The following is a 13,357-nucleotide window of genomic DNA, read 5'->3' as shown; positions in this document are numbered from 1 at the left end:
AAAGCAGTTTCAAAAGAACACTTTCAGCCATGGAAAAAGGAAGAGATATATGTTCTGCTGGAAGACCGCCTTTTTTGAACAAATAGAACACATTTGTAGTGAAGGAGTCAGAGAAGGAGGAAATAGAACAAGGAGAGTATCCTTGTGACAAACAAGTTCGACAAATGGTTAGAAGTATTTTGAAGTTAAAATTTTTGAAATTTATCTTGCATAGCTTTTCAGGCTCAATGCACAATTTCTGAAAGTTCAGGAAAACCTGTGGATGATGTTCATATTTCTAGAACATGGCCATACAGATTTTTATGCAATCTATCCTATATATTTTTCGTTCATCCTGTTCAGCTTCCAACAACAAGAGCAGCTTATTCAACGAAAGAATGTCTTGCTGCATGGTTTGCAAAATGAAAATCCTTGTTTGATGAGTTCGGCTATTTGCCTGAATTGATTTTTAATCTTTATGATATTTATTTATTTGCCTCGGATGCTAGACCAGTGAAAGTTGCAAATGTTTTGGATTCCCAGTGGTAATTTGTTCCAGAACCAATATAGCCATATTCTAAATTTTCACTCCTTCTCATATCAGCAAATGATGTGAGGTGCCCTAATATAACAAAAATCAAAGCCAAAAAACTTTCCATCGAATTTCAAAAAGCAAGCAAGCCCCTGTTGAGATTTGTAAAGGATGAAACTTGCACAATGACGAAAGAAAACTTTCAGATGGTATTTGACAGAGTAATTATAACCTCCATTATTCACAGTAGAATTTATATTAATGAAAAGAACATGCACTGTTTGCTGTTTATGAATTCTCTTACAGCACATCTATCCACTCATGTTATACAGTATGCGAACGTTCATAATACAGATTTATGCTTTCCGCCATATCACACTTCGCTTCTTATTCAGCCATTGGATCTGTATGTCAATGCTGCATTTTTGAATTCGTTGAGATCAATTAATAATGAAACACCAGATCCTTCTGCTGGTGAAAAAAGAAAATCATTCATCAACAAATATGTTAATTCATTCCACTCAGCATTCAAGCCTTCAACTATTAAAGCTTCATTCAGAGATTCAGGAAAATGACCATTCAATCCAGAGATTGTGTTATCAAAAGTGCATGAGAAATAGCCAGAATGGGCAAAAGTTTCGGAAAATATAATGGATCCGACAAAGCCTTATTTCAATGGGAAAATGTTCATTTCGTCTTTACCATGTGTATGCGTTGATAAAGATGTTCACCTTTTTTTTTCAAAAAAGTTTTTTTAACCGTTTTGAATTTCGACTTTAAAATTTGCTCCTTATTTAATGGTGTGTGCATAAACCCACACTTTTGCACAAACATGCACACTGTTGTTGATCCAAAAGAAAAAGCAATCACAAAATCATTCTTATCAATAAATTTTGATATTTTTTATATTGACACGAAATATCAATTTAAATGAGTTTTTTCGAATTGTAATGGTTGTTTATCCCATATTTATTCACTCAATAATACGAAAAACAAATTTCCATCTCTTTTTTTGATTTTTACAAATGGAAAAAATGAAATAAGATAAGAAAAACATTAATAAAAATTACGAAATAATTATTATTGTATTCAAAGAGCACTTCGGATGAAATCAAAAGGTGAATTCGCAGGAAAAAAATGGAAGGCCTAGATATTTATCTAAAGAAAAAGAAAAAAGATTAGAAAAAATACTTGTCAATTGAAACAATGTTGTCACTCAGCCTAAAAAAAAAGATATTCCAAAAACAGTTTGAAAAAGTTTTTTTTTTATTTTTTCATCAGTTTTTTTCTTTTTCTTTTTCTTTATCTTTTCTCTTTTTATTTTCATTTTTTTTTTTTTTTTTTTTTTTTTTTTTTTTTTTTTTTTTTTTTTTTTTTTTATTTTTTATTTTTTTAATTTTTTTTGGCAAGGAGAATTCGAATACAACGTTCAGAAAAACCCGCTATATATATTGAGATGCCAAGTATTCGATGGGTGTACAGCTTTCTTGAAAGACACAAACAGCTTAAAACAGTTCACCCAATAAAATTGGACCATGCTCGACTCTTGCATCTTTGAAAAGTAATATCGTTTCGTTTTTTATGCATTTGCGTGGATTTATGAAGCAAAAAAAGTATCATCCTTCCTTGATTATTTCGTTGGATGAAACCAGCTGTCAATCATCAGACAAAAGAGAAAACTTAAGAGTGGTTTCAAACAAATGCACATTCATCCCTTCTTTGAAAATACCTCCTCTTCATCATCTCACTCTTCTTTTTATTGTTGGAGCAGATGGATGCCATCTTCCGACTCATCTCCTATTGCCTTGTAAATATGAAAAAGAAATCAAAGAACAGTGGAGTGATGACAATTTCATAACACACGTCAAAAAAGTGTGGATGACGAAAGTATTATTTGAAGAAATAATGCTTACGAATGTCATACCATGTATTCAAAAACAACGAGAAAAAGTGACAAGAATTAACAGATGCTCTCAAGAATTGCAAGAACAAAATTTGAGAAAAAGAAAACTACGATGGAAAGAAAAGATGAAAGTGAACAAAAAACATACACAAAGAAAGCGATTACCAAAGAATTAAACACTCAAAAAGAAATATTAAGCAATTCAAACTTTGTTGTAACACATGATCAAAAATCAACCCAAATTATTTGAGCAAAGAAAAAATCTCAAATGACCACGAACCCGATTCAACAACAAGAGTTGATGAATCAGAAATGAGATCAAAAGATTTGATGAATAGCGGAAGCGGCATTATTGAATCATCATATTTATTATCAGAAGATTTATCAACAAAGATTCAACATGATTTTTCTGTATATAAACAGTCTGGGTGCAGTTTCAACTCAGCACATTTGCAAAGTTCTCAGCATTACGATAAGCAACTCGATAGCGAAGGAAAAAGCTGTTCATATTTTTTTCATACATCTTCTTCTTTAGAAGAATCGACATGCTCTTCAACCTTTTATTGGATGATGAGAACGAAGACATGTACAACTGGTGGCTGAAAGAAGAAACCGCGATGAGCAAGCCGCAATAAAAAGAACCTGTATATGTTTCAAAAGATGAGTCAAACACCGATGAAGAAACTGAATCTATCCCACCGGCTCTTTTTATTTTGGACGGCCATTCATCCAGACAGAATCTTCAACTTTGGAAGCGATTTGCAGCTGAAAATGTGGACGCTGTAGTTATTCCTGCACACACATCTCACATTTACAGCTTCTTGACCTTTGACCAAACGCTGTTCTTAAATGCCAACTCAAAAAAGTCAGAAACGAACCATCAATAAGAAGAATGAAAAGCGAATTCTTACCTTTTGTTCGAGCTATTGCAGATTGTGCATGCATTGCTTTAGCCCCGAAAACGAAAAGAAATAATTTTTTCGAAGCTGGAATAACATCCTCCACAATTAAGCACGTTCTAGATCAGACCATCGATTCTTGACCTCCAGAGGTGAAACCTGCAAAAAAGACATTTCTTTGGTCAACTTCAGGTCAATGCAGAGCAAACGACGACTTTCTTGAGAACTGGGAGAAACATGAAACAAAAAAAAGAATTGCCAACATTAAATAAAAAAGCCACATCACAAACCGAAATCACAAATCCATGTGGAGTGAGCTTTGATACAGACAGCGAAAAAAATGAACAAATATTGGAATTTGTTATGTCAAAACATTCACAACAAAAGAATGGTCAATCGCTAGTTCAAGAAAAATTAATCGAAGATTCAAATATCATCGAAGAAGTTACAGAACCTTCCAATTCTTAGGAAGGAGAGGACAATATATTGGATGTGCCCCTATTTAGAAGATCAAGAAACAAAAGAGATCATGCTTTCGAACATTATCCGAGTTGTGATAAAGATAGTTATTCTGAATGTGAAAGCTTTGAATCTGACCTTTCCTCCAGTCTCGATTCCACCCTACAAGCAAAAAAAAAAAATCAAAATCAGATTTGAGAAAATCCAAAATAATGAAAAAGAGAATAAGAGACGACAGCGAGCAAGATTACGAAAAGTTATATAATGATGAAGAAATCAACGAAGAAATTGGTGAAACAACAATCAATAGAATCAAACCAAAATTATTCTCCACAAGATCTGTAAAAACAATGACAAACAAATATTCTGAGCAGTAAGTTATATTTTCTGACTCTGATGATGACGAAGAAGAAAAATGATAAAAAGAAAAACTTGAGATATTCATATATAATAATAATAGGAAAAAACAATATTTGATATTTCACAACAAATATATTATCACCACAAATTTTTAACAAAGAAAATAGTCACGAGACAATAAACAATACATATTTTAATAAGAAAGTGGAACTTCACAACGCAAACACACACACACTTAAAAAAAAATCGCAAACTACAATGATTTTACAGAAGTTTATCGTTTTCATGAGCGAGAAATAAGAATTAGAATCAAATTCAGTTTGAGCAAGCATATTCACAAAAATAACACGAAATAATACTCACTTTATTAAAAAAGAAAATTTTGAAAGATTTCAAGTTAAAAATTTGAAAAAAAAGAATTATAAATTACACTTTCAATTCTCTTTTGAGTGTCAACTTCATCAAATTTTGTGATATCAAAATTAAAAGACTGCGAACCAAAAATTTCATCAATTTATTTTTGCTATTAATGCATTTCCAATTCTGAACTAATATTGCTTCGTTCTCAAATCTAATTTCCAATTTTTTGTGTTGAATACACAATCTCCTCATTATTTGATTTCTCGCTTTTTCCATTATTCTGTTTGAGTTCCGAAAATTCAAATGAAAAACAATTGTTATAAAAAGAATTTTATCAAGCATTGAACTCATTTGAAAATTGAAAATAACATGGAAAACATTTGTGTGTTCGAACAATCAACGTGGCCAGAAGAGCCCCCAATAAAACCTTACGAATTTGAAAAAAATGATCAATTTTGATGAAAATATAAAATTTTTGGGATTTCAACCATTCTCTGTTTTGAAGAATTCCATTAAAACGAATTCAATTTGTTCTTCCTATAAAGAAGAAATTCAACTCAAAACAATATTTTTTGTATGTATTTTTTCTTTATTTCTTTTAATCAGTATCATTTGATTTGGAAAATCAATTCTCTTTGCAAATTGAACATTTTTGAAAAAATGTCAGTTCTCTTTTTTATTCAATAGATTTCACATTGCGCTTTTGGATGTAAAATGCACTGAACTCTATAATATTAATTCTTTGATATTGATTTTGACTCGATTTTTGCTTTTTGTCTTTTGATCTATCTTTTTTCCATTTCATGTGGATTTCAAATTGAACAACATAAATAACATTATTTTTATTACAAATTTTGTTTTCAAAATTTCATATGTTTGAAAATTCAAAATGAAAACAAAAGAGAGAGCTGGAAGAAGGAAAGCTCAAGCAAAGAGATAAAAGCTGACACATCATCAAATGAAAAAAAAGAAAAGAATGTTCCTTTCTTTTCAAGAAATGTTTAAAAAAAAGAATGAAATTCAATTATCTGATATTGATTGCATAAACTTACATGGTATATGCTGAAAATACGGGAATGCTGGAATTCCTAAATTTCTTGTATATTGCAATTGTTTATATGGAATAGTGTTGATTTTTGCATTTCTTTTTTATCTGAAATGAGTGTGTGACGTGAGGGAAAAAACCTTTTAAAAATGAATATATAATGGGAAAAATTTTCTAAATATATATTTAAAATTTAAGGGTTCGTAATCAGAAGTTTTTTCTGCTTCTTGTGAAAGGTCCGATGTTTCCACTTCGCTGTTTTCATTATTGATTATGTCATCGAATGTTGGCAATTCTTCTTCGCTATTTTCTGAATCATTTTCCACTTGCTCATGTTTTTCATTTTCTATCTCGTATTCACTGACAAATTCCAAAATTTCCAATCAATTAAATTCTTTCGAGGCTTTGACAAAAACCATGGCAAGGTTATCCACAATGAAAGATTTTCAAACTCCATGCTGGAGGAATGCTTTTCGCAACAAACCCCACAAATCTTAAATCGTTTTTTTATTTGCTTTTTAAACCTGGTCAACGAAATTCCTTTTGTGGTACACTGTTCTGTGTTCATATCCATGCATATTTAAGCATTCGTATGCCTTCCGCTCATCGCTCATGATGGTTGTTTCAGGCTTAATGAATTCAAGAATAATTGGAAGGAGCGTTTCTTTTGTTCTGTTGGGAAAATCATCACAAATCGAGGTCCTGCTCCTCCACCGTCAAGCCGTTCCACTCCGCCAAACAACCAAATTTGCTCTTTTCTTCTTCCCCTTTTATATTTTCTTCGACTCCGGACAGCCTCATCGATTTCGACTATCTTTTCTTTTCCTCAAATATGTATTTGCTTCAAATTCCATATCTCCATGCACAATTCCCTTAAAACGCTTGCCCAAAATGCAACTGTATTGCGGTAAATGCCAATCAATTCTGCAGTTTTGTTGATAGAAATTCCAACCCACTGTAACAAAAGTGTTCAAAGAGTTTTTCCCAATCCTATTTTGCTTTTTGAAAACTCAGTCCCTTCTTAAACTAATTTTTTGATTTTGCAGTGAGAACAGTTCCAATATCTATAGTTATTATCGTTCATTTGGATTGTCATCCGTCTTCGGTATTTCCTGCACACAAAAACCTCGCCTTTGAAAAAACCATGTGAAACCAATCCCACGTCAAATCTTCGCTGTGAAATATGTCTAATAACTCACTCGTCGAGCATATCTCTCTTTCTGGAGCTGCAATCAAATTAGAAAATTGAAGATCACAAACCATTTATTGAATTATTTAATGTATTGATCAAAAACTTAGTGATTTTTTATTTCGACGCAGAACTAACTCCGATCAATATCGTTTGCTATTATTTCATTATTATTTGTTTGACATTTGTTTTAACCTGGTTTTTATCAATTATTCACATTCCCGTATAATAAGCATACAACACTTTCATCAAAACCCGAGTGTGCGTGTTTGCACAAATGTGCCGGTTTCCTTCATGACTATAAAATAACACACAATAAAAACCAAATGTCTAAGTTTTTTTGAAAAGTTCCTTTTGTTTAATTTACAAAAAAAAAAAAAGATTCGTATTTCGATCAAATTTCTGTTCCCACTCATGAAACTGCACCAAAATAAAAATGATGACATTGTCAAGATTTTGTTATCATGACAGTGAAATTTGGTGAGCAGGAGAAGAAATTTGATCGAAATATGAAATTTTTATACTATTTGAAAATTAAACAAAAGGAACTTTTCAAAAAAACATAAACAAATAGTTTCATTTTTTAAAATTAAATTTGTTTTATGAACGAAAAGAAAAAAAAAAGCTGAAAATTATACATTGTCCCGGATTTGTGACACATAAATAGTCAAATATATCACAAAATGTGTGACTTCAGGCTCTTTCATTTAAAAATTTGAATCCGCAGATAAACTTTGCATTAACGAAAAAATAATAATGAATTTTGTTCATTTTTTGATTAGCATTAAATGATTCAAAGAATCATATTTTTATTTCAATGATGAACTCAAATTGATGAAAATGTTTTTTATTTATTCAGGAATTTTAAGAGTGTAAATCAAGTTAATCGAGAAAAAATGTTTTTGAGAAATACGTTCAAAAAACATCACAAATTTAAATTTTATTTTAAAAATTTATCTTAAAATTTTATTATCTTTCATTCATTCATTCTTTCTTTCTTTCATTCTTTCTCTTTTTTTTGCTTTTCAAACACAATGATCTATTTGATGATCCAATTTAGTTTTTGAAATTTCTCATCTTCTGTCGACTTTCAATATATTTTCTCATTTAATTTATTGAATTTTTTTCATCATTCATTCCACATTTTTCTTTGTTCGTGCATTATATCTATAATTCAAAAAATAAAAAAAAAACATCGTATTATTAAATTAAATGTTTGTTTGATGATATTTTTCAAAAACAGATTAGAAAATGAAGTGCAACAATCCCAAAATCTGTGTTGAGTGCTTGTTTTGTATGAAAAAGAAGATAAATATAAAGAGATGTCTTTGCCTTTGATACATATGCAAGGCAGAAAACGGAGAAGACAACTCCAATGGGCTTCAATTGCGTTTGTGCAACAGTTTGTTTTTTTATCCTTAAAGCATTTTTTATGATTTACTGTCAAATGTTTGAATCCTTCTTTTCCAATTTTTCTGTATCCCCTCTATTAATCGCTCCACACGGTCGTCCCAGCATGGAAATACCTTCTTGACACTCCGATCAAGCACATTGATGATCGATCGTCCACTTTAGTAAAAAATGATTTCAGATTTCTAATATTTGATTTAATTCCACCTACAATTTTTTTTTGTTTTTTTTATTTTCCTTTTCAACATTTTCTTCTTCTGAGAAACATTTCATCAACTTGATCAGTGTAATTATTACCTCCAATTCATCCATTTTTTCCTTTCATCATTTCATGTGCTTCCTTACGAAATAGATTGAAAAGAATGCAAATTGTATTGCAGCTTGCTCCAGTGAAAAGGATGAAAGCATAACACCAACATTAATCCACCATAGCAATATGATTTTCAAATAAAGTGGAAATCAAAAATTTCGAATTCGAAAGAATTGAATTGTGTCTTATTGATAAGAATCTTCATTTGCACTTGCATTTAACGAAATTTTTCGAACAATAGATGATTTTTGGTGACTTTTTTCATTTTGAACAAATATTCGCTTCTGGTAATAATCTGTATAATAACAGGAATTCAATTGTTTTTCTTTCATGAAAAAATGATTATAAAAGAATAAGTTAATTTAGAAATCGAAAAATCACAAAACGAAAAAGATAAACAGCCAAAAAAAATCATTGAAAAATTATTTGTAGAAATAATCATCAACGAAATAAACAAACCACTTTCACACATAAAGATACGGAAAACAGTGCAATCCAATTTAGGATTCAGGATGAAAATAATGAAAGAATCTCGAAGAGGAAATGAGAAAAAGTATTCAAAATAATTTTATAGTATTTTTAACAAATATGGGTGATTCTTTTTGAAAAGTCACAAATGTTTAATTTTCAAATAAATATAAGTTTCATATTTTTATTAAATTTCTGTCCGCGAACACCAAACTTTTCTTATATGGAATCTATTTCTTGAAAATGCTATTTCAAACATTCTTGAGGAGATTTGTGAGCTGAAACAGAAATTTGAGCAAAATATGAAAAATTTGAAGTATTAGAAAATCAAACATTTGTGACTTTTCAAAAAGAATCACCCATATAGAATAATTTCGAAAATAAAAAAACAACACAAAATTTCAAACATTTTTCTTCAATATAATCCCAATCCAAATTTCGATTTTAATGTTGATTTGCAATTTGTAGAAATGCTTATTAATTGCATTGCGACAATATTTATATGATGTTGAAATGTTTCATGAGGTTAATAACGATTTCTGCAAATTCTTTCGTTTTTAAAAAGTTATCCTGATTATTGAGATCCTTTTTTTTAGTTAAATATTTTTTGTTGATCTGTCGGAAAAAACACATGATGTTTTTTTTGTGTGTGTTGGTTTTCTATATTTGATCTTGCAATATGGAAGAAATAAAAATGATTTCTAGGAGAAAATGCTTGCATATTCGAATTTGAGTTTTTTTCGAAATGGAGAAAATATCAGTTAAATGAAAAAAAATTGCGTTAAAAAAATAACAATCGTTCATTAACCAAAGTGATATTAAAAACAAAAAGTACTTCATGATATTAATCATAATAAAAAATTAAAAATAGTCAGAAATTTTCTAATCAGATTCAATAACTTTCAAAAAAGCATAATTCTATTACATAATCATAAAACAATCACCAAATGTCAACTTAATGTCAACAATTTTGAACAATAAAAGATATGAGAAGAAATAGTACTATTTCAACAAATTCATGGTATCAAATACAATTCCAAACAAAAAAGAAAACTTATATAAAAAGTTCAAAAACTAACTTGTCTATTTTCCATCTGTTTTCAATCCACTCTTTTCCATCCGGTATTTGTCTAACTTTGACTCTAAAAGAACAAATCCAACAAAGAAAAAAGACAGACACAATGATGAAACATCATTTCGCACTCTCAACAACTCTCCCTCCCAAAAACCTCACCCAAAGATCAATGAATTCCCTCACAACTCTCTCTTCTAATGAATCTCGATATATACATAAAAATTCGGTACAATAACCAATTCAATAATAGGGACATCACAGGGACAAAAACAGAAGAAAATAATCGGATTCCAACTATTGTGCACCTGGGAGGCTGTTCGTCGTATCCAGGTCCGGATAAAGCAGCCCAGGGGCTGCAGTATCTAATACGAACAGTCATGTCCAGCACTCTTCCGATAGAGTGCCAGCTAAGCATGCACAACAACTAGTTTCTTAAAAAGGGACACCATTAAAACAATTTTGAGATTCACAAATAGAAGAAGAGTCAAGAAGAAGCTCATATCTTCTTTCAAGAAGATCTTGAGAAGATTGAGAAAGAAGAGAAGAGTTAGATGATGTGATATCAGAGTTGAAGGTCTTTCTTGAACGTTGAATTTTTTCTTTCATTGTCGAAGATTCGAGGGCAACCAGAGAGCGTTGAGGAAGATATCCAACAGCTGAAGCACAGATAAATGAGTCCTTGCGCTCAAAATACAAGAAGTCCTTCATATGAGGGACTGACAATGAAGGGTATGAAATTTGCTGAGATGGAAAATACTCTTCAAAGAACCTCTCATGCACAGAGTTATTGACAGTTGAAGATGATGGAGAAGAATTGGTTGAGGATGATTCAAAAATGTCTTGTCGTGATGTCGATGAAGCAGATGCCGATGTATTCATATTGTTTACGGAAAAGTTGATTAAGTTATGAAGTGTGGTGATGTGTTCAGCAGAAAGATTGTTGTTGATTGTGTTCACAAGTGCACCAAATTCACTATCACAAATATTTTTTCCATGGTGCTCAGAGAATAAGTTGAGTTGAGTATTTTTCTTTTTAAGAAGTTTCGATTGTTTGGAGAGGATGAAGTGAAGAAGGAAGCGATTTCGGTTGTGTGGACCTGAATCGCAGAAGAACTTAAAAGTGTGAGTGTCTGAGAAGAAGTGTCTTTTGATCACAGATTCCAGATATCAAATAACAAATTTGTGATCATTTGAGAGACAGTCGGAGAAGAAGTTGAATGTTCTTTTTATTTGTTGATCATTTATTTTTTGAAGAGAGATGATTGTGAATTGAGATACTTGTTGATAGTTGAAGAATTCCTGTTGAAGTTGGTTCTTTCTTATTGGCAGTTTCCACTTCTCTTTGAAGTCGAAGACGAAGACTGCTTCTCCCTCTATCAGATTATCAACAGTTGATTGATAATGTTTGCGTTGCATTTCTGCAACAAGTCGGTGTTGACGAAGAAGTTTGAGTGTGCGAAACTCGGCAGAAGAAAGTCCATTTTTGTTTTGAGAAGATTTAAGTTTGTTCTCGAGATAGTTGAGTTTCTCGCACATTCCGCAAAGATCCGTTCGTCTTTTCGCTTTGGAGAAGTTGGTGGTGAGTTTGTAGAAGTGGGAAAGAGATACTTTGATGTTCGTTTCTTCAGAAAACTCTTTCCACAATTTGGTTTTGGGCTTGAAGATTAATCTCTTTTCATTTGGAGAAAAGATACCCGTTTTCTTTCTTTTTTCTTTCAATGCTTCCAATCCATAACTTGTTGAAATTGACGAAGAGAGTGGAGGAATGGAAGTTGAACGATGAGGAGGTGTGATGAATGAAGATGACGATGTTGTTGTTGAAGATGATGATGAGTTATTTAAAGTGTTGTTATTAGATGTTTCTGAAGAAGAGGAGGAACCACCAAATTGAATAGTTGAAAACGTTGGTTTTGTTTTTTCTTTGGTATAGAATGAAAGTGAAGGAGTGTAACCCTGGGAGAAAAGATCTTTCCATGACGAATTCCAATAATCACTATCCAATTCTATCACGTCAGCATCATTACAGATTTACCAAGAATTCTTAAATTCGCTCTTCCTTTTTACCATAGCAATGTAATGTACATTTCTTTGATCCAGACGTTTGAATAATATTTGTCCAGAAAGATAATAAATGATCGTTTCCTTATTGTTCTTTTGCACATGTTGAACGTTTTCTGTTGAAAACCCTTTGATAAACGATCGCTGGTGAATACGATCAGTTTCAATCAGAAGTTTTTTTGAAGGAGCAGAGCAAGCAGAGTCAGTGCATTCGTGACAGAGGGCCAGCACCTCTGGAAATGCAGCCATTTCCTCCCATCTCGCAGAACAGCATTTCTCTTTGTAATCGTTGCAATAAACGGTGTTCTTTCCATCCAATATCTCAGTTACAAAGAGAGATGATAGACCTTTGTGAGGAGAAGATGAATTAATTACCACGTTGTTGCAAGCTTCGTTGAAACGTGATAAAATTTGTTGGCATTTTTGGCATTTGAAATGAGTGAAAAAAACAGGATTGAAGGTGTCCTTATTTATCAATTCATCTTTCATGAAAAGTTGATGAAGATTGTCAAACGCCACATCCACATTTTGCTGCAGCCTTCTGCCATAGATGCAAAAGTCTTCCCATTTATTGATCAGTGATGGTCCCCACGAACGCACTGCCATTCCATCTTTGGTAAGTTGTTGACAAACACTAATAACACGCGAAGATGTGTTCTTCAAAGATGTTTGTTTTTTGATTAAAGATGGTTTTTGCGAAATAATTGATGTCAAACATTGAAGAAGAGATGCAAGATAGCATGTGTTTCCTAAATTAATTAATCCTTTTATTGATGTTGATGAAGAAGAAAGTGATGACATTATTTTTGAAGAGGTTGATAAGGAAGGAGAAGAATTTGAATGAGAAAAATCTGTTTGATTGTTATTCATCGTGATCTGTGCAGTATTATCATTATGTGAAATAACATTCTCATCGGCTGGTGTGTTATGTTGAGACGAATAAGTGTTGTTCTCTTTTGAAAATGATGAAAAAAGATTTTGAAATGCTTGTGGTGGAATTAGAGTCGGTGAAGTGGCATATTCAATCAATAGATCACTCATGCACACATCATTGTTGTTGAAGGAAGAAGAGTTTGTTGTTTCTTTTTGTTGCTTTTTGGAAGATGTTGAGGATGAGGAGGATGAGGAGGATGAGGAAGATGAGGAAGATGAGGAAGATGAGGAAGATGAGGAAGATGAGGAAGATGAGGAAGATGAGGAAGATGAGGAAGATGAGGAAGATGAGAAAGTGGATGACGATTGCTTTGTTTTGAAAAATATGTGAATTGGAATGTGTGAAGGAGATGAATGACATTTATGCTGTGAATTAT

General features: G+C 31.7%; 1 protein-coding gene across 1 annotated transcript; it reads left to right on the top strand.

Moving 5' to 3' along the window:
• Positions 1-13,086: 13,086 nt before the first annotated feature.
• On the top strand, positions 13,087-13,311 carry MONOS_8689 (uncharacterized protein; the record flags this gene model as incomplete). Its single annotated transcript, XM_067879119.1, has 1 exon — positions 13,087-13,311. One exon carries the CDS (start codon positions 13,087-13,089, stop codon positions 13,309-13,311), a length of 225 nt encoding a protein of 74 aa, XP_067723845.1.
• Positions 13,312-13,357: the final 46 nt, after the last annotated feature.

The sequence above is a fragment of the Monocercomonoides exilis genome (assembly GCF_001643675.1).
Source record: "Monocercomonoides exilis strain PA203 chromosome Unknown scaffold35-1074681, whole genome shotgun sequence".
Taxonomy (NCBI): Eukaryota; Preaxostyla; order Oxymonadida; family Polymastigidae; genus Monocercomonoides; species Monocercomonoides exilis.
The sequence above is the reverse complement of the archived record's forward strand: the minus strand, read 5'-3'. Positions and strand labels throughout refer to the sequence as shown.